Source organism: Mauremys mutica, chromosome 8 (genome assembly GCF_020497125.1).
Source record: "Mauremys mutica isolate MM-2020 ecotype Southern chromosome 8, ASM2049712v1, whole genome shotgun sequence".
In the NCBI taxonomy this organism is placed as follows: Eukaryota; Metazoa; Chordata; order Testudines; family Geoemydidae; genus Mauremys; species Mauremys mutica.
Window position 1 is genome coordinate 73,239,165 of NC_059079.1, and position 26,111 is coordinate 73,265,275.

At 42.9% G+C, this 26,111-nt stretch overlaps 1 protein-coding gene and 2 pseudogenes across 20 annotated transcripts in view; all 3 read right to left on the reverse strand.

Annotated features, from left to right (window-relative positions):
- The window catches only part of LOC123376084 (protocadherin gamma-A4-like), a 360,280-nt gene that overhangs the window by 126,705 nt on the left and 207,464 nt on the right, over positions 1 to 26,111 (reverse strand). Inside the window, exon 1 of one of the 20 annotated variants that reach the window (XM_045027778.1) lies at positions 22,574 to 25,201. The exons of 17 other annotated variants lie outside the window; for them this stretch is intronic. In XM_045027778.1, the coding sequence (XP_044883713.1) occupies positions 22,574 to 24,994 (2,421 nt within the window). In that variant the 5' untranslated portion in view covers positions 24,995 to 25,201. Of the gene's footprint in view, positions 1 to 6,387; positions 8,708 to 8,760; positions 8,973 to 22,573; positions 25,202 to 26,111 lie in introns of those variants that run through there. 2 more of the 20 variants (XM_045027805.1, XM_045027789.1) reach the window with 2 other exon arrangements.
- Positions 1,181 to 3,883, reverse strand: LOC123376090 (annotated as a pseudogene).
- LOC123375749 lies at positions 11,044 to 16,203 on the reverse strand (annotated as a pseudogene).

Consider the following 26,111-nt stretch of genomic DNA (forward strand, 5'->3'; position numbering starts at 1 on the left):
ATGCAAAGATAAAATAAGACTGTCAAATATCCGTTCACCATTGACTGATAAGTTATCTACAATTATCGGTCCACTCACCGTGGAAATTTCAGTTAGACATTTAAAAATTATTTTAATCCATGTGGTGTTGAAAAACATTTCTCTTCCTAGATAAACATGACTAAGAAATGTTAGAATATTCCTTATATTCCATGTTATGTTTAATATTAGTATAATCTGACACACATATATGGCAACTTCTCAGGGCCCCAAACTAGAACACAATAATATTATTATTACAAGAAATAAAAAACATGTTCAAATAGTATCTTCATCCTAAATAAATATTTATAACTGTTGCTTCCTTTTCACTCCAGCTGCTGGTCAAATTTCTGGGCCCTGGGAAGGTTCCAGCTGGAAGCTGAAGTTGATGGAGTCTGGTATTTTCTTTGATGCAGTCTTATTGATTTACAGTGAGTGTACAAAGACCTTCTTCTCCAAAGACAGGAGGACCGAAGAAAAACATGAGCAGTTTCTCAGCTTATAGACCCAAGACTCTTTAGCCAAGACCAGACTCAAAAGCTCTCTCAGCTTGCTGTCTGTGCCTTATGCCTCTACTCCACCCCCCCCACAAACATTACTCAGAAACAGCCCTCCGCCCATTCACTACAAACTTCCGGGTGGGTTCACAACCCCCTTTTGTCTTAGGTGAGGGGCTTCCCATTAACTTATCCTGACAGCTAGCTACGTTACTTGAAAAGTGTATTCACACTCATTCAAGTAAGCTGATTTGTAAATTAAAATAATATTGACTGCCAAGCAGATACCTATTCACTCTGCTTTAAAACACCGTTCATGCTCTCTGCCAATCTTTTTAAAAAATTATGCCCCAATACCTTTATATTATTTCAGGCAATGGAAAATATCCGTTATCATAGATAAAGATAGTGCCAGGTTTTAAATTTATTATTATTTCATCAGAACTCGTAAAGTAAATTAAAATATGTCTTTTCTGTGACACAAAACAAAATGTATAAGGTCTGACCAAATACTCCAGGGGTTACAGTGGTTTTCAAAACACTTCCAAATGAATTACATGTGAATTATGCTGAATATAACATTCCCCATCCTGTACATTTAGATTACTGCTATATATTCAAAAGTCCTTATATCTAAACACAAATAAGAAAGCGCCAAAATATCAGCTCACCTGAACAGAGGTCTGATCCCCGTTATTAAGGTATAACTCTTCAGTCATGAGAATAGGATTCTTTATCTCGTAAGTCTGCTGACTAGTCAGAGTATTTGAATAATTTGATTTGGTAACGTTGAACTGGCTCTTTCTGGAGTCCGTGGTGAGAGAAACCTCATGTGAGTAGGAGTGAAGAAAAGCTCTGACTCCATCGAGCCCCACAAACTGCGAGACGGGAACTCCACTGAAAGTCACACTCGAGGAGTCAAACAGCTGCGAGTTTCTCCACCGGCGGAGCCTCAGGGCCACTAACTAGGGTGACCAGATGTCCCGATTTTATAGGGACAGTCCTGATTTTGGGGTCTTTTTCTTATATAGGCTCCTATTACCCCCCACCCCCTGTCCTGATTTTTCACATTTGCTGTCTGGTCACCCTACCACTAACACTATGATAAAGGTAAAGAACAAGCAGGAAACGGAAGCCACAGCGGTCACCAAATACAAGGTGAGGCTGGACTGGGGGTCTGCAGGACCTGAGAGGCTGCTTAAATCGGAGAGGATTTCGGGGATGCTGTCAGCCACCACCACCGTCACAGTGGCCGTGGCAGAGAGAGGAGGCTGCCCGTTGTCCTTCACTAAAACCACCAGACTTTGCTTGAGCGCATCTTTGTCGAGAAAGTAGCGCGCCGTCCTGATCTCGCCGCTGTGGAGTCCCACAGAGAAGAGCCCCGGCTCTGTAGCCTTCAGCAGCTGGTAGGAGAGCCAGGCGTTCTGCCCGGAGTCTGCATCCACCGCCACCACCTTAGTGACCAGGTAACCCGGCTCGGAGGAGCGAGGGGCCAACTCCACTCCCGTGGAGCCATCGGTGGGAAAGGAGGGGTGTAAGATGTGCGGGCTGTTGTCATTCTGATCCAGTATAAAGAGAGTGACGGCGACATTACTGCTGAGAGGTGGGGAACCCCCATCCTGAGCCTGCACTTGGAACCGAATCTCCCGGAACTGCTCGTAATCGAAGGAGCGCAGAGCTTAGAGAGATCCGGTCTCGGAGTTAATGGAGATGGAGGAGGAGAGCGGAGCTTCCTGGATCTGAGTTCCAGTAATGGAGTAAGTGATTCGGGAGTTGTCCTCCAAGTCGTAGTCATGCGCCTTCAGGGAGAAAACGGAGGCTCCTCTCGGATTATTCTCAGTGACGTAGGCGGTGTAGGATGCTTCATCGAAGAGGGGAGCGTTGTCATTCGTGTCTAAAATCCGGAGTTGGATCATGGTGGCTGTAGAAAGAGGAGGAGTCCCATTGCCCGTGGCGGTCACTGTGATGTTGTACGCTGCCACCTGCTCCCTGTCCAGGGCTCGGTCTGTCACCAGACTGTAATAATTATCGAAGGGTTTCTTCAGCTGGAAGGGGAGGTCGCTGGGTGTGGAGCACGTGACCTGCCCGTTTTCTCCTGAGTCTGCATCTTGCACATTTAAAAGGGCGATCACAGTCCCGGGGGGAGAGTCCTCGGGGATCGAGCTAATGAAAGACCTGAGAGCGATTTCCGGAGCATTATCATTCACATCACTAACAAGGATTACAATTTTCGATTTGTTGAAAAGACCTCCCACGTCATGCGCTTACACCTCAGTTTCATACAATGCAGCTTCCTCAAAGTCCAGTTTCCCCACGACTGTTATTTCACCCGTTTTCGGGTCCAAGTGGAACATTTGGGGAGCTTTGTCTGTGATTTTTTGGAAAGAGTATTTCACCTCTTTGTTGACTCCTTCATATAACGCAGCTTCTTCAAAGTCCAGGTTCCCGACTACTATTAATTCTCCCGTCGTTGAATCCAAGTGGAATATCTGTGAAGCTTTATTAGCTATTTTTCTGATTGAGTATTTCACCTCTTTGTTGACTCCTTCATCCAGGTCAATGGCTTTTACTGTTACAACCGTGGAACCTTCAGGCACATTTCCCCAAACGCTCACTTTGTAGACAGGCTGGCTAAAAACTGGGCCATTGTCATTAGAATCGAGAACAATAACGCGGATTTGGGCAGTGCCGGATCTGACTGGATCTCCCCGGTCAGTGGCTGTGAAGATTAGATTGTGAACGGCTTGTTCTTCCCGGTCTAGAGACTTTTCCAGCACCAGTTCACCGTATTTTACTCCATCCGATCGCGTTTCTACATCCAGTAAGAAATGCGTGTTACTGCTGAGTTGGTAGCTCTGGATGGAATTTAGTCCCATATCCGGATCCTCTGCCTGACGCACAGAAAACCGTGATCCTGGGGCAGCTGTTTCACTGATTTTTAAATCGAATTCTTCTGACCGGAAGCTGGGAGCATTATCATCAATATCTGTGATTTCAACTTCGACCGGAAAAAGTTTCATTTTATCCTCCGCTATAACCTCACAGTTTAACAAACACTTCTCCACTCGGCCACAGATCTGCTCTCTGTCTATTCTCTCCGTGATGTATAAATGGCCGCTCTTGAAATCTAACGCAAAGTACTGAGTCTTACCTCCGGAAACAATACGGACTCCGCGGTCTGAGAGCTGCTCTACATCCAGCCCCAGATCCTTTGCGATGTTCCCCACAAAAGACCCTCTTTCCATTTCCTCTGGAATAAAATAGCGAATCTGCCCAGAAACTGCTTCCCAAACGATAACCAGTATCATGCAGAACAGGGCTCGCCCTTTGCAGTCCCGGAGCCTTTGTGCACCTGCAGTTCCCATGGTAATGTGGAAACGCCGCCGGCGCTGATTCTCCGTCAGGGAATGTCTACCAAATGTTTTCGAAAATATCGGGTGTTAAATCATAAACCTATTTCAGCCAGTATCGTCCATTAATGCTTAGTCCAGAGAGACCCAGTGAGAGTCTGATCTCTGTGTTCTGTCATGCTGTCTAGCAGCTGTGCTGGGCTGGCTGGATCTCTCTTCGCGTTTCTCTCCCTGATTGGTAAACAGGGGCGCTCAGAGTCTCAACCAATTACTGCAGAAGCTCTGCGCTGGAGTTTGTGGATTTGTATTTATATTTTTTAAACATGCTTCGTTCTTTTTATTAGTCAAATATGAGTCTGATATATGCACAGGAAATCCACAAAACTATCGTCAGTGACGAATCTTTTATTCCTTAAAAGACTTACTGATAATAATTTTGTAATTTTAATCTGAGTGCATAAGATTTAGACATATCTCCCTTTCCCCCTGGAGTTATTATGTATATATGTAGCTTTTAAATATACGTGATTTTTTTAGACTTTCACTCACATACTGTGCAGTTGTTATATACCAATATCTTCGTTTAGTAACCTTAGATTTGATATATTCAGCTGCAGCATTAAGTCATATTTTGTTCACATTTCAGATATTTTGACTTGGTCAGATTCGTCATTTAATTCATAATATTAATTACCAAATCAATAGATGAAATGAAATGTGTGTTATCTATGGGTGGGATTTGTCAAATGGGTACTATAAAACAATTCGTACTCTGTGTATTTCCCAGCCTGGTAGTTTTCAAGTTCAGTTTCCTAATATCTAGTCTAATTTTCCTTGATAATGCTACCACAAGAGGAACGTATATGCCAATAATCCCTGAAGTCAAAATATGAAAGGAACACGTGTGTGTGTATATATATATATATATATATATATATATATATACATACACACAGCAACATATACATATACACAGATACATACCACATATGCGGTAGTAATATCCATTTGATAAATTACAGTGCCAAGAGATTAATAAGATCACGTTTCTCCAGTTTGGCATGCATCTTTGACCACTTCAACTGAACTTTGAGCACTACTGCATGCCTTTGAGGACAACCTGTGTTCCTATGTTCTAACTTCTAAGATTTCCAAAGCGCGGAGTCCTTCAAAAATGCGACATTCTGAAATATAAGCATTCCAGGGAAATGTTTCCTTCTTCCCCTCAGTTGTGGAGTATGCTCCTTCCCCGTTGAAATATTTAAACTAACCCCAGAGCAATGATAGTCAATATTTAGTCATGCTCCAGTGACAATTCTAAGGATCGATATCTCGAGATTCTGGAGGGCTATTAGTATATCTACGCTATTGAAAAATACGTGTTTAACATGTCCATTGGATTCAGCATTTGGTCCTAGCTCTGGAAAGTGCAAAGAGGGCCAACTCCAGAACATATCACGTGTACGTATAGAAATGCATTTTAAGGATTGTTATGGCCAGGGGCGGCTCTAGGATTTGCGCCGCCCCAAGCAGGGCGGCACGCCGCGGGGGGCGCTCTGGCGGTCGCCGGTCCCGCGGCTCCGGTGGACCTCCTGCAGACGTGCCTGCGGAGGGTCCGCTTGGTGCGCTGGGGTCTGGAGCCGGTCCTGGTTATGGCCCCTATGATCTATGGATATTTGGATTCACGGTAGCCAAGAAAACTTGGCTTGACAAGAGCAGATAAAGACAAAAAATGCCCTAAAACATTTTTAAATCTGTGAAATATTTGTAAAATATTTCCACCATGTAAATTGTGTGGCATATGCAGAATACATTCATTCTGTGAGGGTTTTTTTATCATCATGTTTCAGGTGACCTGCATAATTACGACATGGCTCTTGGTAGGAAATAATATCATAAAAAATATGCCAATAACACCCTTATATGACACCATATCCCAATATCATGCTATAAAAGTCTCAAGAAAAATATGAGAAGTCGGTCAAAGTATATAAATGTTTGTGATTATAACAGCCACCTAAGATCGTAAAGAAGAGGCGCTCTTAAAGAAAATTTACATATTAAAATTAGATGACTTTAATATTTTTGTCTTCTTTGGAAGAAATACATCTTACCCGAGATGCATAAATATTTCTACATAATGTATTTATTTCAGTTAGACCTTTTGTAATGAGAGAAAAGAGGCTCTGATTTGGAAAATAAGAATGGACGTGCAATTAAGGAAGTGGATAGGGAATTGGGAAGATTGAGTTTTATCTTAGATACAAATGCAGAATTTCTCTGTGACATACCCAAATCATTTGTACCATTTGTCTCTCATTTCGTCATCTATAAACGGAGGTAATCTTTCTCTGCCATGCAAGGATTTTTGTTCTGAAAACAAATTCATTTATATATGTGATACCTCAACCACTATGGAGATAAAAGCAAGAGATACACCTAAAAACATCAAGGCAGTATTTCACAATGACTGCCTACGATGTACAAATATCAGATTGCGCATGAAGAAAGAAGCTCACCTCCCCAGTAGTCTCCGTCTCAGCCTGTAAACTGCTACATCCATTGCCAATAAATGACATCCCAGAGCTGTCACTGCACAGAATATTCTCTGCCATCTGGGCATTGGGTTTCAGGAAGGTACATTTATTCCTCGTTAAATCTGAGGACAAACACAGCTGGTAGGTGTAAGGCAAAGTCCCATCTTCATAGCTTGGTGGGAACCTACGGCCGGTATTTGGATAAGGGTCAGGACCAAAACACTGAAGTAATTTGGGATTTCCTGACCTTCGCAATTTCATCACAATGGCCAGTGTAACTGTCAGGAGGAACAAAAATGTGATCAAGGCTAAAGCCAGCACCAAATAAAACTGTAAATCAGACTGAGATGCAGAGTCACCTGATTGGTCGCTCATTTCCGGAAGGGCCTCTTGGAAGTTCTCGGCAAACACCAGGTTGAGAGTCACTGTGGCGGAGAGTGGCGGCTGTCCATTATCCTTCACCAGGGTGACCAGCCTGTGCTTCACTGAATCTCTGTTAGCAAAGGCGCGGGCTGTCCGGATCTCCCCGGTGTGCAGCCCCATGCTGAACAGAGTCGGTTCCGTGGCCTGGAGCAGATGGTAGGAGAGCCAGGCATTGTGTCCTGAGTCAGAATCCACCGCCACCACCTTAGTCACCAGATAACCTGCCTCGGCCGAGCGAGGGACCATCTCGAACAAGGCGGAGCCATCGGCTCCCAGGGAAGGGTACAGGATGCGAGGGGCGTTATCATTCTGATCCAGAATAAACACCCTGACGGTGACATTGCTGCTGAGAGGCGGGGACCCGCCGTCTTGGGCCTGCACTTGCACTTCAAACTCCCGGAATTGCTCGTAATCGAAGGAGCGCTGGGCATAGATAGCTCCGGTCTGGGAGTTAATGGAGATGTAGGAGGAGAGAGGCACCTCCTGGAGGTTGCTGCTCAGGATGGAGTAAGTGACTCGGGCGTTCCGGTCCAGATCGCGGTCTGAGGCGTCTACACTGAAAATAGAGGCCCCCGAGGGATTGTTCTCTGGCACATAGGCGGTGTAGGAAGGTTTCTCAAAGACAGGGGCGTTGTCATTAATATCCGAGATCTGCAACAGGATGGTTTTCTGGGTGGAGAGAGGGGGAGAGCCGTTGTCTGTGGCGGTGATTGTGATATTGTACTCCGGGGTCCTTTCCCTGTCCAGGGGGCTGTCTGTGAGGAGCTTGTAGTAACTGTTTGACGAAACCGCTATTTTAAAAGGCAACTTGTGTTGAACGTGACACGTGACTTCTCCGTTTTCTCCCGTATCCTGGTCACGAACTTTGATCAGAGCTATCACTGTCCCGGGTACTGAGTCTTCAGCTACCGGGCTGGACACGGATGTAAACGTCACTTCCGGGGCATTGTCGTTTTCGTCAAGTATTGTTATCTGAACTTTCGAGTGAGCGGACTGGCCACCCCCGTCCCTGGCTTCTACCCCCAACATGTATTTATGTGTGTCTTCAAAATCTAGAATCCCTATATTTGTAATTCTGCCGTTGTCGGGATCTAAATAAAATAATGTACGCGCATTATCTGGTATGTTGCTGAATGCGTATGTGATTTGGGCATATAACCCTTCATCCTTATCAGCGGCTTTCACCTGAAGCACTAAGGAGCCCCGAGGCAGGTTTTCCCTCACACTGACTTTGTAGATCTCCTCAGTAAATACGGGGGGATTGTCATTGGCATCAGTGACATTAACCCTAATCTGAGCCGTCCCGGATCTGACTGGATCTCCGCCATCCACGGCGGACAGGATCAAGTGATGAGAGTTTTGCTTTTCGCGATCCAAAGATTTTTCCAGCACTAATTCTGGGTATTTATTTCCATCCGGGCTCTCCTTTACAGCCAGGGTAAAATGCGGGTTCTTGCTTAGTTGGTAACTCTGCACTGAGTTGACCCCAACGTCTGGATCTTGCGCAGAGTCTAGTGGAAACCGCGTACCAGGCAATGCTGATTCTATAACTTCTAAATCAATATTGTTTGTCTTGAACCGCGGGGCGTTATCATTAATGTCCTGGATGGCTACATTCACATGGAAAACATTCAAAGGATTTTCCACCACCGTTTCGAGTGTCAGGACACAAACGGGTGTCTCCCCGCATATCTCCTCCCGGTCTATCCTACCATTCACATACAGGTTGCCATTTTTCCCATTCACACTGAAATATTGCTTTTCCGAATTGACACGGAGCTTCCGCTGCTCCAGTTCTCTGGTATTTAATCCCAAATCCTTGGCGAGATTCCCCACAAGGGAACCTTTGGCCATTTCCTCAGGTAGGGAATAACGAATCTGCTCCGAGACCACCCGGCAGAAGAAAGACAATAAGAAGGGAAACAACAGTACCTGCCGTGTGACTGCCCGGCCCGGCTCTCGGCGCCTGATTTCCATTCCGGCCCCTGTCAGATTTCCTCTCTCCTTTCCTTGTTTGTTTTTGGTTACATCAGATGTTTACAAATCCCATCAGGGCAAAGGAATCCGCGTCAGAGGGGTAAACATTCCGGTATAGTGTGTTCTAACGGCCGTTCCCTTTTCTCAGCCGGACTGTGAAGGTCTCTCTGCTATTTCCTCTGCGATCTGCGCTGTGTGACGGAGCAATCGCAGCGCAGGAGGCTCGGATGGATCTCCGGCTCCAGCCCTGTCTCCGCATTGGCCAACAGCGGCACTCCGAGTCTCAACGGGAGAACTGCAATAGCAGCGATTTTATCAAGGCGCCGGTGCAGCTCTACTCACAATCATGCTTGTTTTGTGTTTTTTTTCTTCTAATTTGCATGGAAATGCAAAACATGTAGTATAGTAAAAACATTGCCGTGAAGTATAAACAATGGTGTTTCTTAACATAAGTATAAATGTAAAACCTAAATGTTTTTTTAATATATGTGTGTTTGTGTCTATTTACTGATAGTGTAAAACTTACAATTCTTGAGATTTCTTTGCCTTTGTTTACATATATATGCGTGTATGTGTGGGTGTGTGTCTGTGTAATGAATATGTACAAGAACAACAATTTCCATGTAATAACCACATCCTCTGCAAACACTCCTAATTGTAAGATTTAGCTAAGCACAGTTCTAAAGCGTTTGACAGAAAGCTATGGTTTTTAAACCCAATAGCACGAGTGATTGCGGTTTCAAAATATAAATCTAAACTCCCGAGCAAAACTATTTTCGTGCCCTTATTGTCACTTTTAGTTCATCTTTCCTTCTAAAGTTATCTGCCCACCCACAATACAAACGCTGTTTCTAAAAAGTACTAAGAAAGTTTCTCTTGAGTTGAAATATAATGAAAAACCAGGCCCTTTTCTCTCATAGAACCGCGCTAAAGAACACTTTAATAGTTTTCCAGACATTCAAAAAACTAAACAGGGAATGGAAAAGTGAAATGAGTCCTAGTGAGCCAATGTATTCAAAGTCTTCCCAGTGATAAAAAGACAAAGGAGATCGTCAAATAATGAAAGTATAATCACGTGCTTACTATACAAACATATTTGAGTTGGCCTTTCTCTGATTGCTTTAAACAATGTGCTATGGAAACATATATTACTATTTTAATAAAAAATGCAATAAATGTTAGAATCTTCTCTTTTATTGGACCCACTTCTGTTGGCGAGAGAGACAAACTTTCGAGCTTACACCAAGCTCTTCTTCTGACCTGTAATTTCGAATGCTTGTCTTTCTCACCAACAGAAGTGGGTCCAATAAAAGACAATACCTAACCCATCTTGTCTATCTAATATCCTGGAACCAACTCCGCTACAACACCGCATACAGAATATTTTCGGTAATGCTAACTACATGCTATAATAAGATATTACTGTAATGTGTCATCAATTTCTCTCAAATACTCACGGCTCAATATAAAAGAACATTATTCTTGCAGCAAATTGAAAAGACTATCGAAATAGTCTCTTCTTAATCAAACATTTACATAACTTTAGCTTCATGATTATGCACTTCTACCCTGCATTATTTGCAATACGGAAAGTCAGATGAAATCATATTTGGAGCTAAATACACTGGTTTATAAAAATAAGTTAATATTGAGAACAGTGCTGTCACTGAAACATTTTGCCCTTCAGTAACATTCTTATTCTCTCTGATCTATGTTTCTCTGTTTTTAAAAATATAGGAAAATTTCCTTACTTTGTAATATCTGAAGTAAAGTAACTTATATAGTATCACAGATTAAAGGCAGATTCAAGTTTTGAACAAATCACCTTTTCATGAGAACTGCAAAAGGGAATTAGGAAATCTGTCTTCTAAATGGGTTCACACTCTAAATATTATTACATAAAATATATTTATGTATACATATCCGTCCAATACTCTGAGGACAACATGGACTCCAAACTCAATTCCGAATAACATGAGAGAGTCTGGTTCGGATAATCAAAGCTTTACAAGAAAAACATCTAGTATAACCGAGACTTTCTCTCTCTCTCCGACTCCCAACATTCTCTTTAATACAAGCCCCCAAACACTTGATGCACCCAGTAATTCTCTAGCGATTAACAGGTAGCTACATTTACAAATATAAATCACAAGATTAAGCAGATATTAGCTGACCCGAATGGGTCTAACTCTTCAGTAAGTAGAATAGGATACTTTATCTCACAAAAGTGCTGACTAGTCAGAGTATTTGCATAGTTTGGGGAAAGTTGAACTGGCTCTTTCTGGAGTCCGTGGTTAGAGAAACTTCATGTGAGTAGGAGTGAAGAAAAGCTCTGACCCCATCGAGCCCCACAAACTGTGAGACGGGAACTTTACTGAACGTCACACTCGAGGAGTCAAACAGCTGCGAGGTTCTCCACCTGCGGAGCCCCAGGGCCAGTAACACTATGATAAAGGTAAAGAACAAGCAGGAAATGGAAGCCACAGCGATCACAAAGTAGTGCGCTGTCCTGATCTCACCGCTGTGGAGTCCCACAGAGAAGATTCCCGACTCTGTAGCCTTCAGCAGCTGGTAGGAGAGCCAGGCGTTCTGCCTAGAGTCTGCATCCACTGCCACCACCTTAGGGTATGTCTACACTACAGGATTACTCCGATTTTACAGAAACTGGTTTTTGGAAACAGAATGTATAAAGTTGAGTGCAGGCGGCCACACTAAGCACATTAATTTGGTGGTGTGCATCCATGTACCGAGGCTAGCGTCAGTTTCCGGAGCATTGCACTGTGGGTAGCTATCCCATAGTTCCCGCAGTCTCCCCCAGCCCATTGGAATTCTGGGTTGAGATCACAATGCATGATGGGGCACAAACAGTGTGCGGGTGATTCTGAGTAAATGTCGTCAGTCAATCCTCCCTCCCTGAAAGCAATGGCAGACAATCATTTCACGCCTTTTTCCCTGGATTGCCCTGGCAGATGCCATAGCATGGAAACCATGGAGCCTGTTTAGCCTTTTTTCACTGTCATTGTATGTCTACTGGATGTTGCTGACAGATGCAGTACTGCAGTGCTAAAAAACAGCATCCCCTTGCCTTTGCAAGTTAGCAGAGTGGTTACCAGCCCTACTGTACCGTCTGCTGCTATCATGGATGCTCCTTGGCTGGCCTTGGTGAGGTCAGCCGAGGGCACATGGACAAAAATGGGAATGACTCCCCAGGTCATTCCCTTAAGTTTTGTCTAATAGCAAGTCAGTCCTGCCTAGAATATGAGGCAAGCCTACTAAAGAACCAGAGAGGCAAACAGCCGCTCCAGGTCAGAGCCCCAGACATCCCACAGAAATGATAAGCTGCATGCCATTCTAGGGGGTGCCCCTTCAACAACCCCACCTGTTGCTTTCCTCCTCCTCCACCTCTCCTGGGCTACCGTGGCAGTTATCCCCCCATTTGTGTGATGAAGTAATAAAGAATGCATGAATAAGAAACAACACTGACTTTATTGCCTCTGCAAGCAGAGATAAAAGGGGGTGGGGAGGCAGCCTCCAGCTGCTATGATATTCCAGGCACAACTGAATCTCCATTAGACAAAGCTTAAAGAAGGGAATGACCGGGAGTCATTCCTATTTTTGCCCAGGCACCCCCGGCTGACCTTACTGAGGCCAGCCAGGAACACTCACGGGATGATGATGACGGATACCAGTCATATTGTACCGTCTATCATCAGGAAGGGAATACTGCTGTGTAGCGCTCCAGCACCGCATCTGCCAGCAGCATCCAGTAGACATACGGTGACAATGAAAAAAGGCAAGAAACTTTTTTCCCCCTTTTCTTTCATGGGGTCGGGGGGAAGAGCTGACGACATATACCCTGAACCACCCGCAACAATGTTTTTGACCCTTCAGGCTTTGGGAGCTCAGCCAAGAATGCAAATGGTTTTCAAAGAGTGCAGGAACTGTGGGATAGCTAGACTCCTCAGTCTCTACTCCCTCCCTCCGTGAGCGTCCATTTGATTTTTGGCTTTCCGTTATGCTTGTCTCAGCTCCTTAAGTTTCACACAACACTGTGTTGAATCCCTATTGTGGCCTCTGTCTATCATAGCCTTGGAGATTTTTTTCAAATGCTTTGGCATTTCGTCTTTTGGAATGGAGTTCTGATAGAACAGATTCATCTCCCCATACAGAGATCAGCTTCAGTATCTCCCATATGGTCCATACTGGAGCTCTTTTTTGATTCTGGGACTGCATGGTCACCTGTGCTGATTGGCAGCGCTCCACGCTGGGCAAACAGGCAATGAAATTCAAAAGTTTGCGGAGCTTTTCCTGTCTACCTGGCCAGTGCATCCAAGTTCAGATTGCTGTCCAGAGCAGTCACAATGGTGCACTGTGGGATAGCGCCCGGAGGCCAATACCGTCAAATTGCGGCCACACTAAGCCTAATCCGAAATGGCAATACCGATTTCAGCGCTACTCCCCTCGTCAGGGAGAGTACAGATATCGATATTAAGAGCGCCTTATATCGCTATAAAGGGCTTTGTTGTGTGGATGAGTGCAGGGTTAATGTGATTTAACACTGCTAAATTCGATCTAAATTCATAGTGTAGACCAAGTGACCAGGTAACATGGCTCGGAGGTGCGAGGGGCCAACTCCACTCCCGTGGAGCCATTGGTGGGAAAGGAGGGGTGTAAGATGTGTGGGCTGTTGTCATTCTGATCCAGTATAAAGAGAGTGACAGAGACATTACTGCTGAGAGGTGGGGAACCCCCATCCTGAGCCTGCACTTGGAACCGAATCTCCCAGAACTGTTTGTAATCAAAGGAGCGCAGAGCATAGAGAGCCCCAGTATCAGAGTTAATGGAGATGGAGGAGGAGAGTGGAGCTTCCTGGATCCGACCGTCGGTAAAAGAGTAGGTGACTCTGGCATTCTCCCCTCCCCCGGGGTCATGGGCCCTCAGAGAGAAAATGGAGGCTCCTCTCGGGTTATTCTCCATAACATAGGCCATGTAGGATGTTTTATTGAAGAAAGGCGCGTTGTCATTCATGTCTAAAATCCGGAGTGGGGTGGTGGTGGCTGTAGAAAGAGGAGGAGTCCCATTGTCCGCGGCGGTCACTGTGATGTTGTATGCTGCCACCTGCTCCTTGTCCAGGACTTGGTCTGTCACCAGACTGTAATAATTATCCAACGATTTCCTCAGCTGGAAGGGGAGGTTGCTGAGTGTGGCACAGGTGACCTACCTGTTCTCTCCGGAATCTAGTTCTTGCACATTTAAAAGGGTGATCACAGTCCTGGGGGGAGAGTTCTCATGGATCGAGGTGATGAGAGATGTGATCGTCAATTCTGGAGCATTGTCATTCAAATCACTAACAACGATCACAATTTTGGATCTGTCAAAAAGGCCTCCCCTGTCATGGGCTGGCACCTCAATTTCATATAGCGCAGCTTCTTCAATGTCCATGTTCCCCATGATTATTAATTCTCCCATCCTTGAATCCAACTGGAATGTCCATGAAGCTTTATTAGTTATCTTTCTGATTTGAGTATTTGAACATAAGAACATAAGAATGTCCCTACTGGGTTAGACCAAGGGTCCATCTAGGCCAGTATCCTATCTTATGACAGTGGCCAGTAACAGGTACTGAGGGAATGAACAGAACAGTTAATCATCAAGTGATCCATCCCCTGCCGCTCATTCCCAGCTTCTGGCAAACATAGGTTAGGGACACCATTCCTGCCCATTGATGGACCTATCCTCCATTAATTTATCTAGTTCTCTTTTGAACCCTATTATGGTCTTGGCCTTCACATCTTCTGGCAAGGAGATCCAGAGGCTGACTGTGCATTGTTTTAAGAAATACTTCCTTTTATTTGTTTTAAACCTGCTGCCTATTAATTTCATTTGGTGACCCCTAGTTCTTGCGTTATGAGAAGTAGTAAACAACACTTCCTTATCTACTTTCTCTAAGCCAGTCATGATTTTATAGACCTCAATCATATCTCTCCTTAGCCGTCTCTTTTCCAAGCTGAAAAGTCCCAGTTTTATTAATCTCTCCTCATACAGAAGCCCTTCCATACCCCAAATCATTTTAGTTGCCTTTTTCTGAACCTTTTCCAATTCCAATATATTTTTTTTGAGACCACATCTGCACATAGTATTCAAGATATGGGCGTACCATGGATTTATATATGCACATCCAGAGAGAAATGCCTATTACTGCTGAGGTGGTAGCTCTGGAGAGAGAATTTACCCCTAAATCTGGGTCTTGCACCTCCTGCAAGGGAAACCGTGATCCTGGTGCTGCTGTCTCACTGATTTTTACTTCTCATTCTTCCACCTGGAAGTTGGGAGCATTGTCCTTAATATCTATGATTTCCACTTCAACTTTATAAAGCTTAATTTTTTCTTCAACAATAATCTCAAAATCTTGTACGTCTAATAGGGCAATCACAGTCCCGGGTGGACTGTCCTCGGGGACTGAATTGAAGAGAGACCTGATAGTAATTTCAAGAGCATTGTCATTCACATCACTGACCACAACAACAACTTTTGATCTGTCAAAATGGCCTCCCTCATCATGCGCTTGCACCTCAATTTCATGTAATGCAAATTCCTCAAAGTTCAGGTTCCCCACAAATGTTATTCCACCCTTCTTTGAGTCCAAGTGGAATATTTTCAACACTTTCTCTGTTATTTTCCTGAATGAGTATTTTATCTCTTTGTTGACTCTTTCATCTAGATCGGTGGCTTTTACTGTAACCACCCTGGAACCTTTCTGCAAATTTTCCAAAATGTTCACTTTCTAGACAGGCTCATTAAAAACGGACACATTGTCATTTGCATCACGAACGATAATTATAATTTCCACAGTGACAGACCTGACTGGATCCTCCCATCTCTAGCTGTGAGGACTAGATCATTAACAGCTTTTCCTTCTCTGTCCAAAGACTTTTCCAGTACCAATTTGGCATATTTTACTCCATTTGATCCATTTTGCACACCGAGAGAAAAGTGCCTGTTATTGCCGAGCTGCTAGCTCTGGAGAGTATTAGTTTGAGAATCTATGTTCTGCACTTCTAGGAGAAGAAATTGTGACCCTGGAGCTGTTGTTTCACTATTTTTTTCTCAATTTATTCTGCTTGGAAGCTGGGAGAATTGTCATTTATATCTGTGATTTCAATTTCAACTCATTTTATCCTCCAGTATAACCTCACTGTTTAACAGACACTCCCCTCCCGCCTGTCACAGATCTGCTCTCTGTCTATCCTTTCCGTGGTGATTAAATGCCCTCTCAAAATTCAAAGCAAAATACTGAGTACTACCTTTGGAAACAAAGCGGATGTTGTGGTCTGAGAGCTGCTTTACATTCAGCCCCAGATCCTTTGCCACATTCCCCATGAAAGATCCTTTCTCCATTTATGCCGGAATCAAATAGCAAATCTGCCCAGACACTGCCTTCAAAATGGTAACCAATATAAAGCAGAACAGAGCTTGCCCTTTGCAGTGCCAGAGCCTTTGCGTATCTGCCATTCCTGCGAAGATGTGGAGAAGCATCTGATTCTCCGACAGGGAAAAGGTCTCTGTTTAGATTTTATCTTTGGGTAAATGTTTCCGAAAATATCAATAATTAAACCAAATCCAATTTCAGCTAATATCGTTCTTTACTGTCGTCCAGACCTGGTGTGTGTGTGAATCTGTTCACTCTATGTTCTGTGCTAACTAACTGCGGGCTGGGCTGGCTGGATCTCATTGCATTTCTCCCCTTGATTGGTGAACAGCAGCACTCAGAGCCTCCACCAATAAATGCAGCATCTCCACACTGGAAATTTTAAACCAGAATTTATATTTGAGATTTAATATTGTAAATAAGCCACTTTCTGGTTTCTTTGGTAAATATACCTGATGCCAAGGGAAGGAACAAAATGTTGGGTGCTGGGGGTCCAACTGACAATTCACCTTTCAGTATGATTCACTGTAGTTTCCCCTTTAGCCAGTTCCTTATCCACCTTTCAATTTTCATATTAATCCCTATCTTTTCCAATTTATCTAATCATTTCTCATGTGGAACTGTATCAAATGCCTTACTGAAATCCAGGTAGATTAGATCTACTGCATTTCCTTTGTCTAAAAAAATGAGTTATCTTCTCCAAGAAGGAGATCAGATTGGTCTGGCATGATCTCCCTTTTGTAAAACCATGTTGTATTTCATCCCAGTTACCATTTACCTCTTCGTCCTTATCTACTTTCTCTTTCAAAATTTGTTCCAAGACCTTGAATACAATTTAGGTCAAACTAACAAGCCTGTAGTTTCCTGGATCACTTTCTCTCCTTTCTTATAAATAGGTACTATATTAGCAATTTTCTAATCATAGGTCATGACCCCCAAGTTTACAGATTCATTCAGTTGCACTCTGTCCACCACTTAATCTTTCACGACAAGTTGTGAGATCCCAAGTCACTGACCACTTAAAAAATCTGAAATGTTTCCAGAGAAATATTTCCTTTCCCCCCTTCAAATGTACAGTATGCTCCTTTGCCACTAGAAATATTTAAATGGTCCCAGACCCACCACAGATACTATTCTATCATGCACCAGTGACAGTTCTAAGGTTCACCACCTGGGGATCCTGAATGGCTGTAAGTAGATCTATGTTACGGAAAAGGAGAGAGTTTCACATTCCCATTGGGAATCAAAGCTTGCTCTTAACTCTGGAAAATGGCACAAAGAAATTTCCCCAAAACATGACATTTGTATGTATATGAAGGTTTTTGGAGGACGTTTCTAAACATTTGTATAACTCCTTGTGAACACTGAACATTGGCTCAGGGTGGCTAAGAGAAATCTGGTGTCACAACTGCAAATAAGAAAAATTGCCCTATTTTTTTAATCTCACAAATATTTGGAAAAGCGTTTTTCCCCTTTAAATTGTGTGGCATATCCAGAATAACTAATAGTGTTATGTAAAGATTTTATTATCACTTCCTTAGCATGATACATCAAGGCTCTGCCACTGCTGAGTAATAAAATCATAAAAAAATATGCTATTAAAACATCTATATCACACCATCACCCAACACAATGCTATAATAGAAAGACATTACCCAAAGAACAAGAGTATCTTTCTATACTTGCAGCTATAACAACTTCCCAAGATCTTACAGAATCACAGAATTGTAGGACTTGAAGGGACTTCTAGAGGTGATCTAATGCAATCCTGTATACTCATGGCAGGACTAAGTATTATCTAGACCATCCCTGACAGGTGTTTGTGTAACCTGGTCTTAAAAATCTCCAGCGGTGGAGATTCCATAACCCCGCTAGGCAATTTATTCCAGTGCTTAACCACACTGACAATTAAGTTTTTCCTAATGTCCAATCTAACCTGTCTTTGCTGCAATTTAAGACCATTGCTCTTGTCCTAGCCTCAGAAGTTAAGGAGAACAATTTTTCTCCCTACTCCTTGTAACAAACTTTTAAGCATTTGAAAACTGTTATGTTCCCTTTCAGTCTTCTCTTCTCCAGACTAAACGAACCCAATTTTTTCAATCTTCCCTCATAGATCATGTTTTCTAGACCTTTCATAATTTTTGTTGCTCTTCTCTGGACTTTCTCCATTTGTTCACATCTTTCCTGAAATATGGCACCCAGAACTGGACACAATACATCAGTTGAAGCTAATCCATACCGAGTAGAGTGGAAGGATTACTTCTCATGTCTTGCTTACAACACTCCTGCTAATACATCTGTGATGCATGGCTATAAAGGAGTTAAACATCCTGCAAAATAAATAACCATCAAAAGACATGTGAGGAGATAATGTTTGTGTATTTTGTGTATGAGTCGGGTCGACTATGTAATCAACAATCTCTGTCTATGCTGTATTCTGATAATTCAGAGGTCAAAAGAACATCCTATCATTTAAATGAACTGTAAACATGGGATATCTCGGTATTCATCTCTCTTTGAAATGTACTGTGAATGGTGGAGGAACAAGCAAATGGCCTTATGTTAATTCATATAGCTAAGTACCGGTGATGGACCTCCTTCAAAATAATTCTAATTACCTTTTGTTCCCTGAGGAACTCCAACTTGTCAAATGACATAAAATTGTATAAAAGATCCTTGGGTCCTGATTCTGTCATCTCAGATCTGCTTAGGCTTCATCAGGGGAAGTTTGAATCGCAAGACTGAGGTCTGAGTTATGCTGGTATACCCTCAATATGAGATTTGGACATTGGACTATAGCCTATGAACTATTTCTGAAAGAATCTTTGCAACTACAAAGCTCACCATCTCTGCTATGAATATGATCCTCAATTAATTGAACTCATGTCTGTATGTATATTGATCTTTTAACCATAATCTCTTTCTCTTTTGTTTTTTAATACATTTTAATTTAGTTAATAAGAATTGGCTGCAGTGCGTATTTGGGTAAGATCTGAAACATTCATTAACCTGGGAGATAATGTGTCCAATCCTTTGGGATTGGTAGAACCTTTTATTTTATATGATGAAATAAGATTTACAGAAATTTTCATCATATTTGACATGGGTACCTGGATGGAGGCCTGAGGCTGGATCACTTTAAGGGAACTGTATTGTTTGGACTTCTGAGTAACAGTAAGGTAATAAAGAAGCTGTTTTATGTTGGTTTGGTGAATCTAAGTATTGGATTTATGGGGATTGTCTACCTAATTTTTTACAGTTCACCCTTATTGAGTGACCATAGATGGCTCCCAACTAGGACCCTGGTCACAACATCCCAGAATGATATTCACTTTTTTTGCCACAGTGTTACACTTTTGACACATATTTAGCTTAAGATCCACTATGACCCCTAGATCCCTTTCTGCAGTACTCCTTTCTAGAAAGCCATTTCCCATTTTGTATGTGTACAACTGATTGTTCCTTCCTAAGTGGAGAACTTTGCATTTGTCCTTATTAAATTTCATCCTATTTACTTCAGATCATTTCTCCAGTTTGTCCAGATAATTTTAAATTTTAATCCTATCCTCCAAAGCACTTGCAACCCCTTCCATCTTGGTATCATCCACAAACTTTATAAGTATACTTTCTATGCCATTATCTAAATAATTGATGAAGATATTGAACAGAACCAGACCCAGAACTGATCCTTGTGGGAACCCACTTGATATGCCCTTCCAGGTTGACTGTGAATGACTGATAACTTATCTCTGGGAATGGTTTTCCAACCAGTTATGCATCTACGTTATAGTAGCTCCATCTAGGTTGTATTTCCCTAGCTCAGTGGTCCCCAACACGGTGCCCGCGGGCGTCATGGTGCCCGCGGGGGCATCTTAATGCACCCGCATCGTGGCCCCCAGGAGAGCACCTGCTGGCATTTCGGCAGGGACGCCTCTCGATGACGCTACTTGCCACCGACAAGTGACATCATCGAGAGGTGTCGCTCCCGAATTTTGGCGGGGACGCCGCTCGATGATGTCGCTTGTCGACGGCAAGCGGCATCATCGAGAGGCGTCGCCGCCAAAATGCTGCCAAAATTTGGCGGCAATTCGGCGGGTGCTCCACCGCCGCAATGGTTCTTCGGCTGGCGCCCGCCAGCCAAAAAGGTTGGGGACCACTGTCCTAGCTTGTTTATGAGAAGGTCATGCGACACAGTATCAAAAGCCTTACTAAAGTTAAGATATACCACAGGTACCACTTCCACACTACTCCACTGTCAAAGAAAGCTATTAGATTGGTTTGACCCAATTTTTTCATGACAAATCCATCCTGACTGTTACTTATCACCTTATTATCTTCTAGGTGTTTGCAAATTGATTGCTTAATTATTTGCTCCATTATCTTTCAAGGTACTGAAGTTAAGCTGACTGGTCTGTAATTCCCCAGAATGTCCTTATTTCCCTTTTTTAGATTGGCACTATATTTGCCCTTTTCCAGTCCTGTGGAATCTCTCCCATCTTCCATGACTTTTCAAAAATAATTGCTAATGGATCTGATATCGTCTCAGTCATCTCCTTGAGTATTCTAGGACAGTGGCTCTCAACCTTTCCAGACTACTGAACCTCTTTCAGGAGTCTGATTAGTCTGATGTCCCCCCTCCCAAGTTTCATCTCATTTAAAATCTTACAAAATCAGACCAAAAAATACAAAAGTGTCACAGCAGACTATCACTGAAAAATGCTTACTTTCTCATTTTGACCATATAATTATAAAATAAATAAATTGGAATATAAATATTGTATTTACATTTCAGTGTATAGTATACAGAGCAGTATAAACAAATAATTGCCTATGAAATTTTAGTTTGTACTGACTTTGCTAGTGCTTTTTATGTAGCCTGTTGTAAAACTAGGCAAATAGCTAGATGAGTTGATGTACCAGCTGGAAGACTTCTGAGTACCCCTCATTGAGAACCACTGTTCTCAGGCCCTGGTGACTTGAAAGCATCTAACTTGTCTAAATAATTTTTAATTTGTTCTTTCCCTATTTTAGCCTCTGATTCTACCTCACTTTTACTGGCATTCACTATATTAGATGTCCAATCACTACTAACCTTTTTGGTGAAAACTGAAACAAAACATAACTTAGCACTTCTGCCATTTGCACATTTTCTGTTATTGTTCCTCCCCTCCCATCATAGAGTAACAGGCTTACATTGTCCTTGGTCTTCCTCTTGCTTCTAATGTATATGTAGAATGTTGTCTTGTTATTCTTTATGTCTTTAGCTAATTTAATCTTATTTTGTGCCTTGGACTTTCTAATTTTATCCCTACATACTTGTATTATTCGTTTATATTCACCCTCTATAATTTGACGTAGTTTCCACTTTTTGTAGGACTCTTTTTTTGAGTTTCAGACTATTGAAGATCTCCTGCTTAAGCTACGGTGCTCTCTTGCTATACTTCCTATTTTTCCTACACAGTGGAATAGTTTGCTCTTGTGCCCTTAATAATAATGTCTCTTTGAAAAACTGCCAGCTCTCTTGAACTCTTGTTCCCCTTCGACTTGCTTCCCATGGGATCTTACCTACCAACTCCCTAACTTTGCTACAATCTGCTTTCTTGAAATCCATTATCTTTATTGTGCTGTTTTCCCTCCTACCATTCCTTAGAATCATGAACTCTACCATTTCATGATCACTTTCACCTAAGCTGCCTTCTACTTTCAAATTCTCAACCAGTTCCTCCCTATTTGTAAAATATCAAATCTAGAATACCTTCTCCTAGAAGCTTTGTACACCTTCTGAAATAAAAAAAAATGTCTCCAATACTTTCAAAGAACTTGTTGGACAATCTGTGCCCTAGAACATTAAATGAGGCTCAGTTATTCAAAAGAAGCATTTTGAAAAGTATGACAAAAATACATGTTTCAGATAAATAGCTTTCATATTTTTCTCTATTATCAGAGAAAAAGCATATCTTAAAGAAGATACTTAAATGTTTCTGCAAAATGCATTTATTCCAAGGAAAGCTTTTGAATTTAGAGGAAAGATGCTATTCTCTTGAAAGTAAGAACTGTCTTGCAGTTAAAACAATGGAAAGGGATTTAGGAGGTATAACTTTTATCCTCGGCTTACTTAATACTTCATTCCTGATTTGTCACTGCTCAGTTACTCCCATTATACCTCATATACTCATGTAAAATTGAGATAACTTTCTCTGCCTTGCAGGGATGTTGTGACAACAAATTCATTCATATTTTGAGACCACGGATAATATGAGGATGATGGAAAGAAACCTAGCCTTTCAAAATAAAAACCTGTTCCGCAAAGATATGTAAACAATGAAACCAGAAGCTCACCTCCACAGTAGTTTCCGTCCCACCATGTAAACTGCTACTAGCTCCATTGCCCATAAATGACATCCAGGAGTTGTCACTGCACAGAATATTCTCTGTTATCTGGGCATTAGGTTTCAGGAAGGTACATTTATTATTCTTTAACTCTGAGGACAAACACAGCTGGTAGGTGTAAGGCAAAGTCCCATCTTCATAGTTTGGTGGGAACACAGAGCCGGTCTTTGGATAAAGGTCAGGACCAAAACACTGAAGTAATTTGGGATTTCCTGACCTTCGCAATTTCATCACAATGGCCAGTGTAACTGTCAGGAGGAACAAAAATGAGATCAAAGCTAAAGCCAGCACCAAGTAAAACTGTAAATCAGACTGAGATGTGAAGTCGCCAGATTGATCGCTCATTTCTGGAAGAGCCTCTTGGAAGTTCTCAGCAAACACCAGGTTGAGTGTCACTGTGGAGGAGAGAGGCGGCTGCCCATTGTCCTTCACCAGGGTGACCAATCTGTGCTTCACATCATCTCTGTCCGCAAAGGCGCGGGCTGTCCGGATCTCACCGGTGTGCAGTTCCATGCTGAACAGCGTCGGTTCCGTGGCCTGGAGCAGATGGTAGGAGAGCCAGGCATTGTGTCCTGAGTCAGCATCCACCGCCACCACCTTAGTCACCAGATAACCTGCCTCGGCCGAGCGAGGGACCATCTCGAACAAGGCGGAGCCATCGGCTCCCAGGGAAGGGTACAGGATGCGAGGGGCGTTATCATTCTGATCCAGAATAAACACTCTGACGGTGACATTGCTGCTGAGAGGCGGGGACCCGCCGTCTTGGACCTTCACTTGCACTTCAAACTCCCGGAATTGCTCGTAGTCGAAGGAGCGCTGGGCATAGATAGCTCCGGTCTGGGAGTTAATGGAGATGTAGGAGGAGAGAGGCACCTCCTGGAGGCTGCTGCTCAGGATGGAGTAAGTGACTCGGGCGTTCCGGTCCAGATCGCGGTCTGAGGCTTCTACACTGAAAATAGAGGCCCCCGGGGGATTGTTCTCTGGCACATAGGCGGTGTAGGAAGGTTTCTCAAAGACAGGGGCGTTGTCATTGATATCCGAGATCTGCAACAGGATGGTTTTCTGCGTGGAGAGAGGGGGAGAGCCTTTGTCTGTGGCGGTGATTGTGATATTGTATTCCGGGGTCCTTTCCCTGTCCAGGGGGCTGTCTGTGAGGAGCTTGTAGTAACTGTTTGACGAAACCGCTATTTTAAAAGGCAACTTGTGTTGAATGTGACACGTGACTTCTCCGTTTTCTCCCGTATCCTGGTCACGAACTTTGATCAGAGCTATCACTGTCCCGGGCACTGAGTCTTCAGCTACCGGGCTGGACACGGATGTAAACGTCACTTCCGGGGCATTGTCGTTTTCGTCAAGTATCGTTATCTGAACTTTACATTGAGCTGTTTGCCCACCCCCGTCCCTGGCTTCTACCCCCAACATGTATTTATGTGTGTCTTCAAAATCCAGATTCCCTATATTTGTAATTCTGCCGTTGTCGGGATCTAAATGGTATACTTTACGAGCATTTTCCGGAGTATTGCTGAATGCGTATGTGATTTGGGAATGTAACCCTTCATCCTTATCAGCGGCTTTCACCTGAAGCACTAAGGAGCCCCGAGGCAGGTTTTCCCTCACACTGACTTTGTAGATCTCCTCAGTAAATACGGGGGGATTGTCATTGGCATCAGTGACATTAACCCTAATCTGAGCAATGCCGGATCTGACTGGATCTCCGCCATCCACGGCCGTCAGGATCAAGTGATGAGAGTTTTGCTTTTCGCGATCCAAAGATTTTTCCAGCACTAATTCTGGATATTTATTTCCATCCGGGCTCTCCTTTACAGCCAGGGTAAAATGCGGGCTCTTGCTGAGTTGGTAACTCTGCACTGAGTTGATCCCCGTATCTGGATCTTGAGCAGATTCCAATTGAAATCGCGTACCCGGTAGTGCTAACTCATTGATTTCTAAACCAGTGTTACTCTTGATGAATCGTGGGGCGTTATCATTAATGTCCTGGATTGCTACATTCACATGGAAAACATTCAAAGGATTTTCCACCACCGTTTCGAGTGTCAGGACACAAACGGGTGTCTCCCCGCATATCTCCTCCCGGTCTATCCTGCCATTCACATACAGGTTGCCATTTTCCCCATTCACACTGAAATATTGCTTTTCCGAATTGACACGGAGCTTCCGCTGCTCCAGTTCTCTGGTATTTAATCCCAAATCCTTGGCGAGATTCCCCACAAGGGAACCTTTGGCCATTTCCTCAGGTAGGGAATAACGAATCTGCTCCGACACCGCCCGGCATAACAAAGACAATAAGAAGGGAAACAACAGTACCTGCCGTGTGACTGCCCGGCCCGGCTCTCGGCGCCTGATTTCCATTCCGGCCCCTGTCAGATTTCCTCTCTCCTTTCCTTGTTTGTTTTTGGTTACATCAGATGTTTATAAATCCCATCAGGGCAAACGAATCCGCGTCAGAGGGGTAAACATTCCGGTATAGTGTGTTCTAACGGCCGTTCCCTTTTCTCAGCCGGACTGTGAAGGTCTCTCTGCTATTTCCTCTGCGATCTGCGCTGTGTGACGGAGCAATCGCAGCGCAGGAGGCTCGGATGGATCTCCGGCTCCAGCCCTGTCTCCGCATTGGCCAACAGCGGCACTCCGAGTCTCAACGGGAGAACTGCAATAGCAGCGATTTTATCAAGGCGCCGGTGCAGCTTAGTCGCTTTATTTATTATTAATATTTTTATAATCTAAATAATATACTCAAATTGCAAAGCACTGCATATTTCCTGTTAACGCTAAATAACTGCATCCCAGAGCAAAATTATACATATATTCTCAAATTTTTTGTAGATATATCTCTCTATATGTGGAAGCTATAGTATGAAATCTTGTCCTTTTCTACAAGCTAATCCTTTTGATTTACTATAGAACAAATAGCTGTCTCGTGAATCTAAAAATGAATACAGATGATTTATAGTTCTAATTATTTTTAAACTTTATCAATTGAGTAGATAGGAGAACTTTCCAACACTTGCAAAAAGTTCTCGTATATAAACCACAATCCTCAGATATCCACATTCACACATATGCTTGGAATCCAGGAAGTTAAAATTGTGAAATATTTTACAGAAATAATTATTTTATTTTAATTGAGAAGAGTGGGAACGATTGCGAGTTTATATACCTGATTTAGCATCATAAATAAAACGCATTTCACACTCACATATATGTCCATTTTAAGCTTCTCTTTTTTCCGAAAGAAATCTGCCCATTAAAAATGTGCAACTACAAAGAGATGATGAAGAAGAAGGCTCCACTCTCCTAAATGATACTGTACTTAAAAGCTAGGTTATTTCATAAATCCTAATAAACAAAATAAAAGGAGTCCAGAAGAACCCTTAAGCGTTCCATATATAAGCATCCCTAGAATCGTGGGAATGTTCTCTGGAAAGCCCTGCATACAAAACATTTTCCGTGATGCAAATCTAAACTAGGA